At 43.2% G+C, this 19,268-nt stretch overlaps 1 protein-coding gene across 1 annotated transcript in view; it reads left to right on the forward strand.

The window, feature by feature from the left end:
• The window catches only part of SMU1 (SMU1 DNA replication regulator and spliceosomal factor), a 50,284-nt gene that overhangs the window by 16,396 nt on the left and 14,620 nt on the right, over window positions 1–19,268 (forward strand). The window contains exons 6-10 of the mRNA XM_053570757.1: window positions 6,070–6,198; window positions 8,963–9,082; window positions 13,767–13,883; window positions 14,517–14,644; window positions 18,579–18,705. Of these exons, the coding sequence (XP_053426732.1) occupies window positions 6,070–6,198; window positions 8,963–9,082; window positions 13,767–13,883; window positions 14,517–14,644; window positions 18,579–18,705 (621 nt within the window). The remainder of the gene's footprint in view (window positions 1–6,069; window positions 6,199–8,962; window positions 9,083–13,766; window positions 13,884–14,516; window positions 14,645–18,578; window positions 18,706–19,268) is intronic.

Raw genomic sequence — 19,268 nt, forward strand, 5'->3', positions numbered from 1 at the left:
TTTTTTTTTTTTTTTGCCGTTTTGACCAGGGCCAGGCTTGAACCTGCCACCCCTGGTATATGGTGCCAATGCCCTACTCCTTGAGCCACAGGCACCGCCCAGAAGTATAAAAATTTTTTCTTCCCCCTTGCTGATATCTTTCTTGGGGCTTTTCTCTTTGTTCTCATCAGAACTAGTTCTTCTTTTTTTTTTTTTTAATTAATTATTATTTTTTGAGACAGAGTCTCACTTTGTTGCCCTTTGGAGAGTGCCATGGTGTCCTAGCTCACAGCAACCTCAAACTCTTGGGCTCAAGTGATTCTCTTGCCTGAGCCTCCGAGTAGCTGGGCCTATAGGTGCCTACTGCAATGTCCACTACATATATATTTTTTTTGAGATAGAGTCTCACTATGTCACCCTTGGTAGAGTGCTGTGTCATCACAGCTCACAGCAACCTCAAACTCTTAGGCTTAAGTGTTTCTCTTGCCTCAGCCTCCTGAGTAGCTGGGATTACAGATGCCCACCACAATGCCCAACTATTTTTTTTTTTGTTGTAGTTGTCATTGTTGTTTGGCCCAGCCAGGTTCAAACCCACCAACCCGAGTGTATGTGGCTGGTGCTTTAGCCGCTGAGCTGTAGGCGCTGAGCCACGCCCAGCTATTTTTAGAGACAGAGTCTCACTCTTGCTCAGGCTGGTCTTGACCTGTGAGCTCAGGCGATTCACCTGCCTTGGCCTACCAGAGTGTACTAGGAGTACAGGTGTGAGCCACTTTGCCCAGCCTATCTATCTATCTATCTATTTATTTATTTTTGCAGTTTTTGGCCGGGGCTGGGTTTAAACCTGCCATCTCCAGTATATGGGGCCAGTGCTCTACTCCTTTGAGCCACAGGCGCCACCCCTATTTATTTATTTTTTGAGACAGAGTCTCACTCTGTTGCCCTGGGTTGAGTGCCATGGTGTCATAACTCACAGCAATCTCAAACTCTTGGGCTTAAGTGATCCTCTTTCCTCAGCCTCCCAAGTAGCTGGAACTACAGGTGCCCACCACAATACTTGGCTAGTTTTTCTATTTTTAGTAGAGACAAGGTCTCGTCCTTGCTCAGGCTGTTCTTGAACTATTGAGCTCAAGCAGTTCACCAGCCTTGGCCTCCCGGAGTGCTAGGATTGTAGGTAAAAGCCATTGCACCAGCCAGGACTAGTTCTTTTGGATTGCTGCACATTTACTGTACTGGAACTTCTTTCATCTTCATACTGGGAAATTTTGGCTTCTCGTGTTAGAACATATTTTTTACATTCTCTCATTTTACCTTTCATAGATTAGACCCTTGTTTTGATAGAATACCAAGTCCAATAACTTCCTGAGAATGGGTACATAAACGTAAATTTGAGATTTTGTGTCTGTAGTATGTTTCTTTCTATTCAGATTTTGAAAGTTTTTTTCCCTCCCTGTATTGTCTCCGTTTTGTTTTTCTCTGAATTCTTTCTACCCTGCCCCCATTTGTTTTATTGCCCATATGTTGAAGCTTTCCTCAAATATTTACTGATCCCCAGCTTTGGTTTATATCTGAGAATGCAATACTGTGGTAAGAAGATGTCAATAGGAAAAAAACCACAAAAAACAAAAGAGTGGAAGACTAAAAAGCTATTTGTATTTTTTTTAATTCATTTTGAGACAAAATCTCACTGTGTAACTCTGGGTTGAGTGCTCTGGTGTCATAGGCTCACAGCAGCTTCAGACTCTTGGGCTTGAGCAGTCCTCTTGCCTCAGCCTCCCAAGGAGCTGCACCTGCTATGGCACCTGCCATGATGCCTGGCCAGTTTTTCCATTTTTATGTATGTATGTATGTATTCATTTATTTTAAATAGAGTCTCAGTTTGTCATCCTTGGTAGAGTGCCATGGCATCATAGCTCACAGTACCATCAAACTCCTCAGCTCAAGTGATTCTCTCACCTCAGCCTCCCAAGTAGCTGGGACTACAAGCGCCTGCCACATTGCCCAGCTAGTTTTAGAGACGAGGTCTCACTCTGGCTCAGGCTGGTCTTGAACCTGTGAGCTCAGACAGTCCAACTGCCTTAGCCTCCCAGAGTGCTAGAATTGCAGGCATGAGCCACCGTGCCCAGCCCCGTTTGTCTATTTTTAGTAGAGACAAGGTCTTGCTTTTGCTCCTGAGCTTGAGCAGTCCAACTGTTGTGGCCTCCTAGAGTGCTAGGATTAGAGGTGTGAGCCACTGTGTCCAGCCCTAAAACCCTATTTGGAAACTGTATGTTGGGTTGAGTGGCAGTGGGAGTTTGGGAACTGATAGAATTCAGCCAGGAACGATGGGATGGGGATCCTCAGGTGTCGTTATCTACAGAAATATTCTCTTGGACTGGTCAGCTTTTCTAGAGTATAGTCTTTTAGTTCTTGCCTGGGAGAAGTATAAACCGTATTCTGGGAGTCAGAGTTGAGAGGGTACTAGTAGGGGTGAATGGTGCAGAAGTCTCACTGTTTAGCACACCAGTTTCCACTAACTCAGCACCCTCCCACCCCTGTTTTTGTTGTGGCTTCTCACTTATACCCCTACCCTCAGTTCTACTGACTTATCCAAAGCCCAGGACCTCAACCTTTCCAGACGATAAACCATCTGATTTCTCTCAGGGGTAGAATGAGGCAGTCACCTATTGCACAGGGTTGGGAGAAGTCATGGGAGTTAAATGCTCCTTGTATAGATTTTATTATTGTCCTAGTTTTCAGCCTCATGCCATACTTTGTCCTGGGAGGGTATGATTCTTTCAATTCTTGCACCTTTTTGGAGTTTCATGAGGTACTTTGGCTTGCTTCTTATGGGTTTCCCCATCTTCACCTGGTATAATTAGGTTTCAGTTTTTCTCTGCCCTTCTTTTTTTTTTTTTTTTTATTAAATCATAGCTGTGTACCTCAATATGATCATGGGGCACCATACACCTGTTTCATAGAATATTTGACACATTTTCATCTCATTATTTTCTTGATTGCCACTGGTCCATTCCCCTTTCAGCTTTTGAAATTTAACATTTCTTTTCTGCTGTTATCTCTTGTTCTGTTTTCTTTATCTTTTGAGGTGGTATGTACCCTTTTTATTCCTTAATTATCATCATTTTAGTGGATTTTCTAGAGAGAGGAGAAGTAAACGCATGTGCTCTACATTTAATTTCTGAGGAATTAGTGAGGTTTGGCTCTAGGTTGATATTGTGCTTATTATGTGAGCATGTGCCTATTATATTATTTTGGTTTTGGGTGGTGCCTTTAGCTCAGTGAATAGGCTGCCAGCCAAATAACACGCAGGCTGGTGGGTTTGAACCTAGCCCAGGCTAGCTAAGCAACGTTGACAACTGCAACAACAACAACAAAAATAGCTGGGTGTTGTGCCAGGCGCCTGTAGTCCCAGCTACTTGGGAAGCTGAGGCAAGAAAATCACTTAAGCCCAAGAGTTTGAGTTTGCTTGAGCTGTGATGCCGTGGCAGTCTACCAAGGGTGACATAATGAGACTGTCTCAAAAAAAAAAAAATGTGAGTTTGTTTTATCACTCCAGCATCTCTAGGAGTTAGGCTTTTTCCCTGACTTTCTCAGTTGGCAAAATTGGAATTCAGAATGACATAATTAGTGAATAGCCAAGCCTACAACTGTCTGTCTCCAAAGTTTATGATTTTTTCACCTCTTATATTGCTGTTGCAACTTTTTTTTTTTTTTCTTTTTGAGACAGAGTCTTAAGTTATTGCCTTAGGTGGAGTGCCATGGTATCACAGGTCACAGCAACCTCCAACTCGGGCTCAAGTGATCCTCTTGCCTTGTTTTTTTCTATTTTTAGTAGAGATGGGGTCTCACTTTTGCTCAGGCTGGTCTTGAACTTGTGAGCTCAAGCAGTCCACCCACCTCAGCCTCCCAGAGTGCTAGGATTATAGGCATGAGCCACCATGCCTGGACAGTTGCTGCTTTTTTGAAAGCAATCCTTTTGGAAAGCAGTTTGGAAATATATATTAAGACCTTTAAGTGGCTCGGCGCCTGTGGCTCAAGCAGCTAGGGCACCAACCACATACACCTGAGCTGGAGGGTTTAAATCCAGCCCGGGCCACCAAACAACAACGATGGCTGCAACAAAAAATAGCCAGGTGTTGTGGTGGGCGCCTGTAGTCCCAGCTACTTGGGAGGCGGAGGCAAGAGAATCACTTGAGCCCACGAGTTGGAGGTTGCTGTGTGCTGTGATGCCATGGCACTCTACCCAGGGCGACAGTTTGAGGCTCTGTCTAAAAAAAAAAAAAAAAGATCCTTAAGCATTCATATTCTTTTTTGAATTTGGCAATTCCTCTTCCAGGAATATGTTCTAAGAGGGTAATAGCCCCCAGATAGGAAAAGTCTTATCTCCAGAGGTGTTCATTGCAACATTATTTAAATGAAGGAAATACTGGAAGCAGTGTAAATGTCTACTAATGTGGTGATTAAGTAAATTATGAAAAATCTACTAGATAGGATATATTTACAGCCATTAAAATGAGTTATGTCAGTTGGATGTGGTAGCTCAGACATGTAATCCTTGCACTCTGGGAGACCGAGGCAGGAGGATTCCTTGAGCTCAAGAGTTCAAGACCAGTCTGAGGGGGCGGCGCCTGTGGCTCAGTGAGTAGGGAAGTGGCCCCATATACCAAGGGTGGTGGGTTCAATTCTGGCCCTGGCCAAACTGCAACAAAAAAATAGCCGGGTGTTGTGGCTGGCCCCTGTAGTCCCAGCTACTCGGGAGGCTGAGGCAAGAGAATCGCCTAAGCCCAGGAGTTGGAGGTTGCTGTGAGCTGTGATGCCATGGCACTCTACCGAGGGTGACAAAGTGAGACTCTGTCTCTTAAAAAAACAAAAAACCCCAAAACATCCTGAGTAAGAGTGAGACCCTGTCTTTACTAAAAATAGAAAAACTAGCCAAGTGTTGTGGCAGGTACCTCTAGTCCCAGCTACTCAGGGGGGAGGCAGGAGGATTATTTGAACCCATGAGTTTGAAGTTGATGTGACCTGGGCTGATACCATGGCACTCTAGCCTGGGCAGTAGAGTGAGACTCTGTTAAAAAAAAAAAAAAAAAAGGATACTTATGTCATAGCATGAGCTGATGATAGTAAAAATAGGAGAATATAGCACTCTGGGAGGCCAAGGCAGGTGGATTGTTTGAGCTCACAGGTTCGAGACTAGTCTGAACCAGAGTGAGACCTAGTCTCTAAAAAAAATAGCTGGGTGTTGTGGTAGGTGCCTATAGTCCCCAGCTACTCAGGAGGCTGAGGCAAGAGAATCACTTAAGACTAAGAGCTGGAGGTTGCTGTGAGCTATGATGCCATAGCACTCTAACGAGGGTGACAAAGTAAGACTCTCAAAAACCATAACAAAACAAAACCAGGAGAATAACATAGTATAATTATGATTGTGCTAATTAAACATGTAAAGGAGGAAAAGAAGGTAGCATATAAAATGTTATCAGTGGCTGTCTTTGGGTGTTGAGACTATAGGAAATTTGTTTTCCAAATTTTGTTTGTAATAAAAGAGCCACACCTATCAGAAAATAGGTGTTGATGGCCAGGTATGTGGCTCATTCCTATAGTCTCATCACTTTGGGAGGCCAAGGCAGGAGGATGGTTGAGGGCAGAAGTTGGAGATCAGTCTGTACAAATACTAAGACTCTGTTTCTTAAAAATTAAATAAATTAGCCAGGTGTGGTAGTATATGCCTGTAGTTCCAGCTACCCAGGAGGTTGAAGTATGTGAGAGGATCATGTAAGCCCAGGAGTTTGAGGTTACAGTGAGCTGTAGTGGTGTCACTATAGCCTGAGCAATCAAATAAGACCCTATCTCAAAAACACAAAGAAAAGAAAATAGGTATACGAGAGATAAGAATTTGCTCTGGCCTCTGTTCTTGGACACACAGAAAAGCACAGATTATATTGTGTTTGGATGACCAAAAATATAGATAGTTGAGGTCTGGATGCCTCACAGTTTCTTGTGAACCTCATCCTTTTGGACTTCATTTTGTTTGAGCAGTCACGACCAGATCTTTAAGGGCCTCTGACCAGGTTACTGTACTTTTTTTTTTCATAGGCACTGAAGTGGCAGCAGCACCAGGGGTTGCTTCCTCCTGGTATGACTATAGATTTGTTTCGAGGCAAAGCAGCTGTCAAGGATGTGGAAGAGGAAAAGTTTCCTACACAGCTGAGCAGACATATTAAGGTACGATCCTTAGACACACAGCCAGTCATGGGCTTAGCTAGGCTGTGGGGAGGGGAACTCATTCTCCTGCTCTAACAACATTTAGGATTACTGTCGGTGTCCCCTTGAACACTACTGTGGTCGGGCAGTGGCCTGTCTCAATTGTGTAACCAAATGGACATACAATTGACATCTGGCCTTGCACTTCCTCCCAAGTAGCCTGCATTTGGAAAAGTGGTTAGCTCTTCTTTGGTTAAGCCTGAGACTAAATGTGGACTTTTTTTTTTTTTTGTAGAGACAGAGTCTCACTGTACCGCCCTCAGGCAGAGTGCCGTCACATGGCTCACAGCAACCTCTAACTGTTGGGCTTATGCGATTCTCTTGCCTCAGCCTCCCGAGCAGCTGGGACTACAGGCGCCTGCCACAACGCCCGGCTATTTTTTTGTTGCAGTTTGGCCGGGGCTGGGTTTGAACCCGCCACCCTCGGCATATGAGGCTGGCGCCCTACTCACTGAGCCACAGGCGCCGCCCTAAATGTGGACTTTCTATGTACTTGTCCTGTTCAAGACTTGTTTTAGCCTGATACGTGTCAGGTAAAGTGCAAGTCATGGATTATTAAATAGGTTTATATGATATTTGGGGAAAATAATTTTTTTTTTTGTCCCCAGCTGTTGCCCTGGGTAGAGTGCTGTGGTGCAACCTCAAACTCTTGGGCTCAAGTGATCCTCTTGCCTTAGTTTTCCTATTTTTAGTAGATTTGGGGTCTTGCTTTTGCTCTGGCTGGTCTCAAATGCATGAGCTCAAGCAATCCACCTGCCTGGGCTTCCCAGAGTGCTAAGATTATAGGGGTGAGCCACCATGCCCGGCCAGGAAAATTATTTTATTGTCTTATGGCTGATTGGTTTTTTTTTTTGGTTTGTTTTGTTTTAATCTGAGAATTTTCTATGAGAAAGCACAATTGAGGGCAGCGCCTGTGGCTCAAAAGAGTAAGGTGCCCGCCCCATATGCTGGAGGTGGTGGGTTCAAACCCAGCCCCAGCCAGAAACTGCCAAAAAAAAAAAGAGAAAGCACAATTGAGTAATTGTTACAATTCCCAGAATTACAAGTATATTTGCTACTTTAACATCTCCTTTATTTTATTTTTTTTTTATTTTAAGAGACAGAGTCTTATTTTGTCACCCTTGGTAGAGTGCCTTGGCGTCACAGCTCACAGCAACCTCTAGCTCTTGGGCTTAAGGTGATTGTCTTGCCTCAGCCTCCTGAGTAGCTGGGACTACAGGCGCCTGCCATAATACCCAGCTATTTTTTTATTGCAGTTTGGCTGGGGCCAGGTTTGAACCTGCCACCCTCAGTATATGGGGCCGGCGCCCTACTCACTGAGCCACAGGCACTGCCCTTGAGACAGATTCTTTGTCATTTTTGGTAGAGTGCTGTGGCATCATAGCTTACAGTAACCTCAAACTCCTGGGCTTAAGCGATTCTCTTGCCTCAGCCTCCCAAGTAGCTGAGACTACAGGCGACTGCTACAAGGCCTGGCTGTTTTTAGAGACGGGATCTCTCAATCTTGTTCAGGTTGGTCTTGAACCCGTGAGCTCAGGCAATCCACATGCCTTGGCCTCCCGAATTAGCATCACCTTTATATTAGTTTCTCTGAGTTTGTGCTCAGATTGAATTTGTGGATTTTAAAATATTTTATATTCCTCAACTCTTCAATTTTGGCTTAGTGTTTTGAATTTGTGTTTTCTGGATTATATGTTCTAACTTGCATGTAAAGATTTTTTTGAGGCTCATATCTGTAATCCTATCACTCAAGACCAGATTGAGGAAAGGGAGATGTCTCTGTTAAAAATAGGAACCTTAGCCAGGTGTGGTGGTGTATACTACCTATAGTCTCAGCTACTTGGGAGGGCTAGGAGGATCGTTTTAGCCCAGGAATTTGAGGTTGCTATAAGCTAGTGTGAGGCCCACAGAGTGAGACTGGGAAAAAGAAAAAAAAAATTTTTTTTTTTTTTTGGCAGCACCTTTATTTCCCCTGCCTGAAGCCTTGAGACAAATAGAAATCCATTGTAATTATGCTGCTGGACTTAAGATTTTCTGTTGCAAACACTTGCCTTTTTTGACATTTAAAATGAAATCCACATTAGAGTTTTTCTTTGTTGTTTCTATAGTTTTTATCCATTCTTGGGAGACTCATCACTGGTAAATGCTAAGAATGCATTTATCAGACAAACAGTCTGTTAGCTTCATTTAGTTCTTTAGATTTGGTCAGCTACACATTATCTCTTGATTAAGTGAAGGTCATAAAACAGTGATAGAAAGTTTATGGGATAGCATAAGAAAACATACATTTACTTTGAAGAAATGAGTATTTTTCCCCTTAAGATGCACAACAGGAACATATGAGGCTTTATTAAGTTGAGTGTGAAAGTCATGCTAATAGTGCCTGATTTAACAAAAACTTATGGTCTGAGCTAACAGGATTATTTGTTCTAAGTCCCATCTTAAATAGTCTTTCCCTCTTCTTTAGAAATACCAATCACACATTGAAAAAAACTGAGCACCTAGACATAAAACTGGTCAGAGAAAATACATCCACTGGTTCCTTGTGTCCAGGTACAACAGTGCCCCTCCAATACGCCATAATATGGGTCAGCTGTGATTTTATGCTAGGGCAGGATTTCTCAAAGGTTAAAATGGGAATTTTTTTTTTTTTTTTTTTTAAATGGGAATTGTTTTAAGGCCACTAGATAAAAATGCATTTGTTTCATTGTTTCATTTGAAACAGTTTGGTCAGAAATCACATGTGGAGTGTGCTCGATTTTCTCCAGATGGTCAGTATCTGGTCACTGGATCTGTTGATGGATTCATTGAAGTGTGGAACTTTACAACTGGAAAAATCAGGAAGGTAAAGTATTTTAAATATATTAACTTTCCTAGTGGAAAAATTACTGACTTTGAATTATTTATGCTTTATGTCAGATTTGTTGAGAAAGGATCTGTATATAATGAACATGTATTACTTTTGTAACTTAAAAACTAATTTATTACCAGGCATAGTAGCACATGCCTGTAGTCCCAGCTACTCAGGAGATTGGGGCTGGATTACTTTAGCCCAGGTATTTGAGGCCAGCTTGGACAACATAGTGACACTCCCCCTCAACTCCTAAAAAACCCTTATTTAAAGTTATTTTTAACCAAATTCTGATTTTATTATTAACCAAGTGAAAACATTTGTTACACACACACACACACACACACATATCTTTTTGGGGAGTAGTTTTTTTTTCGGCCAGGGCTGGGTTTGAACCCGCCACCTCCGGCATATGGGGCCTGCACCCTACTCCTTTGAGTCACAGGTGCTGCCCTGTTATTTATAATTTTAATGTAATTTAAATTTTCTTGAATGGGTAATAGGTACACCTAGGCTTTTTCAAATAGAGTTTTGCTCTTTCTTTTACCCCTAAACCAATTAATTCCCTTCCTTAGGCCAGCCAGGGTTACCAGTTTCTTTCTTTTTTTTTATTTTGAGACAGAGTCTCACTATGTTGCCCTTGGTAGAGTGCTGTGGCGTCACAGTTTACAGCAATCTCAAAATCTTGGGCTCAAGCGATTCTCTTGCCTCAGCCTCCCAAGCAGCTGGGACCACAGGCACCTGCCACAATGCCCACCTATTTTTCGGTTGCAGTTGTCGTCGTTTAATAGGCCCAGGCTGGGTTTGAACCTACCAGCCTTGGTGTATATGGCTGGCACCGTGACCACTGTGCTATGGGCACCGAGCCTTCAAAAAATTTTTTTACAGAGATGTTAGTAAATACTATGTACCCCGTTCTCCTTGCTTTGCCCTTTTAGTATAATAGGCATTGCCTTATTATATTCAGTTGCATGGATTTTGAACCATGATATATTTAACCAGCTGTTTTATATAAAATTATTTCCAGTCTAACACAGTTGTAGTACTAATTGTGTTTCTTTTATTATGAATAAAGTTGAACATCTTTTTTTTTTGGAGACAGAGTCTCACTATGTCACTCACCCTCAGTAGAGTGCTATGGCATCACAGCTCACAGAGCAACCTCCAACCCCTGGGTTTAAGCAGTTCTCCTGCCTCAGCCTCCCCAAGTAGCTGGGACCATAGGCACTGGTTACAACACCTGGCTACTTTTTTGTTGCAGTTGCCACTGCAAATCTTTTTGTTGTTGTTGAAACAGAGTCTTACTATGTTGCCCTTGGTAGAGTGCCGTGGCATGACAGCTCACAGAAACCTCAAATTCTTGGGCTTAAACGTTTCTCTTGTCTCAGCCTCCCAGGTAACTAGGACTACAGGTGCCCACCACCAATACCCAGCTATTTTTTTTTTTTTTTTTTTTTTGAGGCAGAGTCTCACTTTGTCACCCTCAGTAGAGTGCTGTGGTGTCACAGCTCACAGCAACCTCCAGCTCTTGGGCTAGGGCAATTCTCCTGCCTTAACCTCCTTAGTACCTGGGACTACAGGCACTCGCCACAATGCTGGGCTATTTTTGTTGCAGTTGCCACTGCTATTTTAGCTGGCCGGGGCCGGGTTCGGAACTGTCAACCTCGGTATATGGGGCCGGTACCCTACCCACTGAGCCACAGGCACCGCCCCAACCCGGCTATTTTTTGTTGCAGTTGTCCTTGTTATTTAGCTGGCCTGGGCCAGATTTAAACCCACTACCCTCAGTATATGTGGCTGGCGCTGTAACCACTGTGCTATGGGTGCTGAGCCAGTTGAACATATTTTTATATGTGAAACATCCTAGATATTTCTTACTCTGTGAAGTCTGTTAATATCTTTGGCTCATTTTTCTTTTTTTTTTTTTTGGCCGGGGCTGGGTTTGAACCCACCACCTCTGGCATATGGGACTGGCGCCCTACTCCTTGAGCCACAGGCGCCGCCCTGGCACACTTTTCTATTGGATTGTTTTTACAGATTTTATAGGAGCTCTTTATATATGTGTGTGTATGATTTTTTTTTTTAAACAGAGTCTCACTATGATGCCCTGGGTAGAGTGCTATGGCATCACAGCTCATAGCAATCTCAAACTCTAGGGCTTAAGCGGTTCTCTTGCCTCAGTCTCCCAAGTAGCTGGGACTATAGGCGCCCACCACAACGCCCGGCTATTTTTTTGTTGTTGTTGCAGTTGTCATTGTTGTTTAGCTGGCCTGGGCCCGGTTCAAACTCACCACCCTCAGTGTATGTGGCTGACGCTGTAACCACTATGCTATAGGTGCCAAGCTAGAGCTCTTTGTATTTTTAGGAAATCAACCTTTTAATGCACGTTGCAGATATTTTTTAATTTTAACTTCGAAAAAATTTTTCTGTTAATCTTCTCTGTATTGCTCCATCTTTTTTTTTTTTTTTTTTTTTTTACAGTTTCTGGCTGGGGCTGGGTTTGAACCCGCCACCTCTGGCATATGGGGCCGGTACCCTACTCCTTTAAGCCACAGGCGCCGCCCTTGCTTCACCTTTTTAATTTTTTTTTGAGACAGAGTCTCACTATATCACAGCGTCACAGCTCACAGCAACCTCAAACTCTTGGGCTTAAGCAATTCTCTTGCCTCAGACTCCCAAGTAGCTGGGACTACAGGTGCCCGTCACAACATCCGGCAATTTTTTGGTTGCAGTTGTCATTGTTTGAACCCGGGCTGGGCTCAAACCTGCCAGCCTCACTGTATGTGCTGGTGCCCTACTCACTGAGCTACAGGCACCGAGCCTGTTTTGCTCCAATTTTAATAAATGTGTTGCGGAAGTGAGCACAAATTTGACTCTTGATTTTGCTTATTTTATTTTACAGACTTAAAACTTTTTTCTTACATCAAATTTATTCATCTGTTCTCTTACAAAATACTAGTACAATTTCTGTAATCTTCTGCTGTAGTTTCTTCTAGTATTTTATTTCATTTTATTTTTTTGTTTTTGAGACAGAGTCTCACTATATTGCTCTTGGTAGAGTGCTGTGGCGTCATAGCTCACAGCAACCTCAAACTCTTGGGCATAAGTGATTCTCTTGCCTTAGCCTCCCAGGTAGCTGGGCCTATAGGTGCCAGCCACAACACCCAGCTATTTTCTTATTGCAGTTATTGTTTAACTAGCCTGGGCCGGGCTTGAACCCGCCAGCCTCACTGCATGTGGCTGGTGCCGTAACTACCGTGCTACAGGTGCCAAGCCTCTTCTAGTATTTTAATATTTCACTGTATGTTTAAGTTTTGTCCCATCTGGAATTAATTTAGGGCAATAAAATTGGTATAGCTCTGGCTTGGCATGAACCCAGCCGGGGCCTGCCAAACAACAATGACAACTACAACCAAAAAATAGCCAGGTGTTGTGGTGGGCGCCTATAGTCCCAGCTACTTGGGAGGCTGAGACAAGAGAATCGCTTAAGCCTAAGAGTTGGAAGTTGCTGTGAGCTGTGGCGCTGCGGCCCTCTACCCAGGGCGACAGCTTTTTTTGAGATTCTGTCTCAAAAAAAAAAAAAAAAAAAAAATTTGGTATAGCTCTAACTTAGTTTTTTTTTCCCCAAACAGCTATTTATTGATTATCTTTATCCACTGATTTAAAATGTAATCTTTATCATAGAGTACTTCATTCCAATCCATGGTTAGTGGATTTATGAGTTAGTGGATTTTCACTTTCCATTTTATTTTATTTTTAATTAATTAATTTTTTTTTTTTTGAGACAGAATCTCAAGGTGTCATCCTGGGTAGAGTGCTGTGGCATCATAGCAACCTCCAACTCTTGGGCTCAAGCCATCCTCTTGCCTCAATTTTTCTATTTTTTAGTAGAAACGGCGTCTCACTTTTGCTTAGGCTGGTCTCAAACTCCTCAAACTATCTACTCGCCTCAGCCTCCCAGAGTGCTAGGATTATAGGCATGAACCATCTTTATAATTAGAAAGAAAAATAAAGATACTTGCGTTTGAACAACAATGCATAATAGGTGTAAAAGGCATCATTATTCCATACATAGTTTCAGGCCAGGTGTCACCACACCTTTACGCCTTTAATCCTAGCACTCTGGGAAGTCAGAGGGGGAAGATCACTCGAGGTCATGAATCCAGAGCAACCTGAGCAAGAGTGAGACCCCCATCTCTACCAAAAATAGATAAAATTAGCCAGGCATTGTGGCGGGCACCTGTAGTCCCACCCGCTCGGGAGGCTGAAGCAGAGGATCACGTGAGCCCAGGAGTTTGAGTTTGCTGTGAGCTGTGATATATGTATCTCACCGTATGTGTATGGTTTCAGGAAAAGTAGCTAATAATTAGAAAAAATATTAGTTTAGTTTCTCACTTCATACTCTAAAATAATTTTGCCTAGAAAAGATCAGTAACCAAAAGATCTAGGATATTGGGATTTTTTTATAACATCAGTTTGAATTGTGTAAAAACTTGTGTTTCAGTTGTTCACTAGGAACATGTATGCATGGCACTGTTGTTTGCTTTGGAGTTTTAGGTTAGGCACAATCCATTATCCCGGTTTTAGTGAGTTTATAGACACCTGTACTATAGACACCTGTACCGGGACCTTAGTTTTGGTGATTATTTTGATAACTGCTAACCATTGTTTCCTTTAGGATCTTAAGTACCAGGCCCAGGATAACTTCATGATGATGGATGATGCTGTCCTCTGCATGTGTTTTAGCAGAGATACAGAAATGTTAGCAACTGGGGCTCAAGATGGAAAAATCAAGGTGTGTATTAGTGACCTGAGCTCTTATATGGAGACATTTTAAATGTTCTGTAATGGAGTCGTGTTGTTCAAATGATACTCACAGTTAATAGTAGCTATTGTTTATTGAACATCAACTTTCTGCTAATCACTGTACTTTTTCTTGTTTAATCCTAATAACTCTGCCTGGAGTGAGTGGTCAATAAATATGTTTGAGGTCACATGGTTGGTAAGTGATAGATCTGAGACTTTAGGCCAATTCTGCTCGTGTCCTTTTTGTTGTACCACTCTGGCTTACTGTATATGATGTATTATGATTTGATTTCTGTTTTAGGGGATGGCCTGTAGTCAGCTGGCTGTGGTTTGCATTTAATGGTTGGTAATACATCCTGGGCTACATAAAATACAGAAATGATTTCTGCTAAGTGAACTTAGAGTCTAAATTTTTGTTTTAATAATTTACAAGGAAAGAGTTTTAAGTTTCAAAGGATTTAGTTATCACTGTATTATGTGAACCAGATATATCATATTCAGCTATCAGCATGTATTTTTAATGCTGCTTTAGTACATTAATGAACATTGCATCTTGTTTGACTCTGTGGACAATGGTGGGACACTCTGTTTACAAGTTTTCATTTTTATTTTTTTAATAAAGGTATGGAAGATTCAGAGTGGACAGTGTTTAAGGAGATTTGAGAGGGCACATAGTAAAGGTGTTACCTGTCTAAGCTTTTCTAAGGATAGCAGTCAGATCCTTAGTGCTTCTTTTGACCAGACAATTAGGTAAGTAAGAATCTCAAAACTGGGGGGATGCTGTGGCTCAGTGAGTAGGGTGCAGCCCCATGTACCGAGGGTGGCAAGTTCGAACCTAGCCCCGGTGAAACTGCAACAACAACAAAGTCAAAAAAATAAGAATAGGAATGAAAATAAATTGAATTACATTTTAAAAAATTAAAAAAAAAAAAAAAAAAAGAATCTCTTGGGGCGGCGCCTGTGGCTCAGTCGGTAAGGCGCCGGCCCCATATATGGAGGGTGACGGGTTCAAACCCGGCCCCGGCCAAACTGCAACCAAAAAATAGCCGGGCGTTGTGGCGGGCGCCTGTAGTCCCAGCTACTCGGGAGGCTGAGGCAAGAGAATTGCTTAAGCCCAGGAGTTGGAGGTTGCTATGAGCTGTGTGATGCCACGGCACTCTACCGAGGGCCATAAAGTGAAACTCTGTCTCCAAAAAAAAAAAAAAGAAAGAAGAAAGAAAGTTGGGTAAAATGATTACCTTCTTGGGCGGCGCCTGTGGCTCAGTCAGTAAGGCGTTGGCCCCATATACCGAGGGTGGCGGGTTCAAACCTGGCCCCGGCCAAACTGCAACCAAAAAATAGCCGGGCGTTGTGGCGGGCGCCTGTAGTCCCAGCTACTCGGGAGGCTGAGGCAAGAGAATCACTTAAGCCCGGGAGTTGGAGGTTGCTGTGAGCTGTGTGAGGCCACGGCACTCTACTGAGGGCCATAAAGTGAGACTCCGTCTCTACAAAAAAAAAAAAAGAATCTCAAAACTGCCCTTACTTGAGTTTGATTGATATAATCAGGTAGGGACTAGTGATTCTATATTCTTTCAGCAGGAATGTATGATAGGAAGAGTGAGGGTATGTCAGATCTTGTTTCTCCAAAGTATAGCTGACACAGTGCTGTTCTTCCATCCATTGGAGTCTTTACCCAGAAGAGAGATTAGAAAGGGAGTATAGTGTGATTCCATGTTTTTTTTTTTTTTTTGGTTTTTGGCTGGGGCTAGGTTTGAACCCGCCACCTCTGGCATACGGGACCGGCACCCTACTCCTTGAGCCACAGGCGCCGCCCCATGTTTTGTTTTTTTTTGAGATAGAGTCTTCACTCTGTTGTCCTGGGTAGAGTGCTGTGATGTCACAGCTCACAGCAACCTCAAACTCTTGGGCTTAAGCAAGCCTCTTGCCTCAGGATCCCAAGTAGCCTGTCACAGCGCCTGGCTAGTTTTTCTATTTTTAGTAGAGATGAGGACTCAGTCTTGCTTAGTCAGGCTGGTCTTGAACCCCTGAGGTCAGGCAGTCCACCTGCCTTGGTTTCCCAGGGCACTAGGATTTATAGGCACAAGCCACTGCTCCCAGCCAGCCAGCCCCCCTGCCTGCCTGCTTGGCCTCCCTTCCTCCCTCCCTTCCTTCCTTCCATCCTTTCTTCTTTCTTTATTATTTATTTATTTACTTATTTTGAGACAGTCTCACTTTGTCACCCTTGGTAGAGTTCTGTGGCCTCATAGCTCACAGCAGCCTCCAACTCTTGGGCTCAAAAATTCTCTTGCCTCAACCTCCCAAGTGTTTGGGACTACAGGCATCCACCACAATGCCCAGCTATTTTTCAAGATGAAGTCTCATTCTGACACAGGCTAGTCTTGAACCTGTGAGCTCAGGCAGTACACTTGCCTCGGCCTTCTAAGAGCTGGGATTACAGGTGTGAGCCACCCCGCCTGGCCCCCTATTTTAATTTTTTTTTAAGACAGACTCTTCTTGTGTTGCCTTCAGTATAGTCTGGTGGTATTGGCATAGTTCACAGCAAACCCAAACTCCTAGACGCAGGCAATCCTGCCTCAGCCTCCCAAGTAGTTGGGACTGCAGGTGCCTGCCCCAATATGTAGCTAATTTTTCTATTTTTATTTATTTTTGAGACAAAGTCTTACTATGTCGTCCTTGATAGAGTACTGTGGTGTCACAGCTCACAGCAATCTCAAACTCTTGGGCTCAAGGGATTGTCTTGCCTCAGCCTTCTAGGCAGCTGGGACTATAGGCACCCGCCACAACACCTGGCTATTTTTTGTTGTAGTTGTCATTGTTTAGCTGGCCTGGGTCAGGTTCAAACCTGCCAGCTTCAGTGTATGTGGCTGGTGCTGTAACCACTGTACTACGGGCACCGAGCCTAATTTTTCTGTTTTTAGTAGAAACATGATCTTGCTCCTGCTCAGGCTGGTCTAGAATTCCTGAGATTATTTCGCCTTGGCCCCTCCAGAGTGCTAGGATTGCAGGCATGCATGCACCCAGTCTAATTCATGTTTCTTAAAGTGTGGTCTTATGGATCCACCTGCATCATAATCACTATAGAGAGAGCTGTTAACAATATAGGTCCTAGGCTCAGCACCTATAGCTCACGGGCTAGAGTGCCAGCCACATACATCAGGGCTGGTGGGTTTGAACCCAGCCTGGGGCTGCCAAACAACAATGACAACTACAACTAAAAAATAGCCAGGTGTTGTGGTGGGCGCCTGTAGTCCCAGCTACTTGGGAGGCTGAGGCAAGAGAATCACATAAGCCCAAGAGTTTGAGGTTGCTATGAGCAGTGACACCACAGCACTCTACTGAGGGTGTCATAGTGAGACTCCGTCTCAAAAAAAAAAAAAGGCGCGGTGCCTGTGGTTTAAGTGGCTAAGGTGCCAGCCACATACACCTGAGCTGGCAGGTTCGAATCCAGCCCGGGCCCGCCAAACAACAATGACTGCTGCAACCAAAAAATACCCAGGCATTGCGGTGGATGCCTGTAGTCCTAGCTACTTGGGAGGCAGAGGCAGGAGAATCATTTGAGCCCAGGAGTTGGAGGTTGCTATGAGCTGTGATGCTATGGTACTCTACCCATGGTGACACCTTGAGGCTCTGTCTCAAAAAAAAAAAAAATATATGTATATGTATAAGTCCTGGGCCAGGTGTAGTGGCTCACGCCTATCATTCTAGCACTGTGGGAGGCTGAGGCAGGTGGATGGCTTGAGCTCACGGGTTTAAGACCAGCCTGAGCAAGAGGAAGACCCTGTCTCTATTAAAAAATAGAAAAAACTCACACCTATAATCCTAGCACTCTGAGAAGCCGAAGCTGGTGGATTGCCTGAGCTCACAAGTTCGAGACCAGTCTGAGCAAGAGCAAGACCTTGTCTCTAAAAAAAGAGCTGGGTGTTGTGGTGAGCACCTGTAGTCCCAGCTACTTGGGAGGCTAAGGCAAGAGAATCGCTTAAGCCCAAGAGTTTGGGGTTGCTGTGAGCTATGATACCAGGGTGATTGAGTGAGACTATCTCAAATAAATAAATAAATAAATAATGAAATATATAAATAAAAACAGATCCCTAAGACCCAGGTGAGACCCACTGACTGTGAATCTCTTTAACTCTAGTTTTTGGGAATGGTATCCTAGAACAGAAGCTCATGTTATTATTAGCATATTTTCTTCAAATCTTTCTCTTTTTTTTTGAGTAAGAGTCTTGCTTTGTTGCCCTTGATAGAGTGCTGTGGTGTCATAGCTCATAGGAACCTCAAACTCTTGGGCTTAAGAGATCCTTTTGCCTCAGTCTCCTGAGTAGGTGGAACTATAAGCGCACACTACAGTGGCCAGCTATTTGTAGAGATGTGGTCTCGCTCTTGCTCAGGCTGGTCTCAAACTCGCGATCTCAAGCCATCCACCCACCTTTGCCGCCCAGAGTGCTAATATTAAAGGCTTGAGCCACCATGCCTGGCCTTTCCAATCTCTTTGCAAAGTTTTTGTTTTATTTCATTGTTTGAGATAATGAAAATTATACTACACACACAATCTCATAGCTTTCTTTATTCAGCTAATATTATAATATGAGCTTCTATAATTTATCTAAAATGCAGTCAGCACTTGGTCCCAAGCATAATATATCAAATATTAATTGTTCTTTTCATTTACTTTTATTTATGGTAGAATTCATGGTTTAAAATCTGGAAAAACCCTGAAGGAATTTCGTGGCCATTCATCCTTTGTTAATGAAGCAACATTTACACAAGATGGACATTATATTATTAGTGCATCCTCTGATGGCACTGTGAAGGTTAAGTATTTCCTTCCCTTTTATGTTGGTATGTCTATTCTGTCTTTGACCTTTAGAAATTTTCAGTCCTGATAACGGAATGATTGTGGTGAAATAAACTGCTCAACTATCTATTTTAGCTGTAAGTGAGGTGAGTCTGAGACAATAGTAATAGTCTGTGGCTGAAGCAAGAGGATAGCTTGAGCTCAAGAGTTTGAGGTTGTTATGAGCTATGATGATGCCACGGCACTCTACCCAGAGTGACAGGAAGACTCTGTTCCAAAAAAAAGAAAAGAAGAGAAAGAAAATATTCAGGAAAAAAAATCCACAGAATTCCAAGAAGCAAACTAGAATTTGCCCTGCACTGAGTACTACATGGAATCTACACAAATGAAGTGCTATGTGGTCATTGTGTTATAAGTGGGTATTATAAGTAATCTAGAGATGATTTAAAGTATGTGGGAGGATATGTGTAGGTTATATGCCAATACTCTATACCATTCTATATCAGAGACTTGAGCATCCTCAAATTTTGGTATATGAGGGTGGTCCTGGACCCAACTCCCCAAGGATGCTGAGGGACC

Source organism: Nycticebus coucang, chromosome 2 (genome assembly GCF_027406575.1).
Source record: "Nycticebus coucang isolate mNycCou1 chromosome 2, mNycCou1.pri, whole genome shotgun sequence".
NCBI classification, from domain to species: Eukaryota; Metazoa; Chordata; class Mammalia; order Primates; family Lorisidae; genus Nycticebus; species Nycticebus coucang.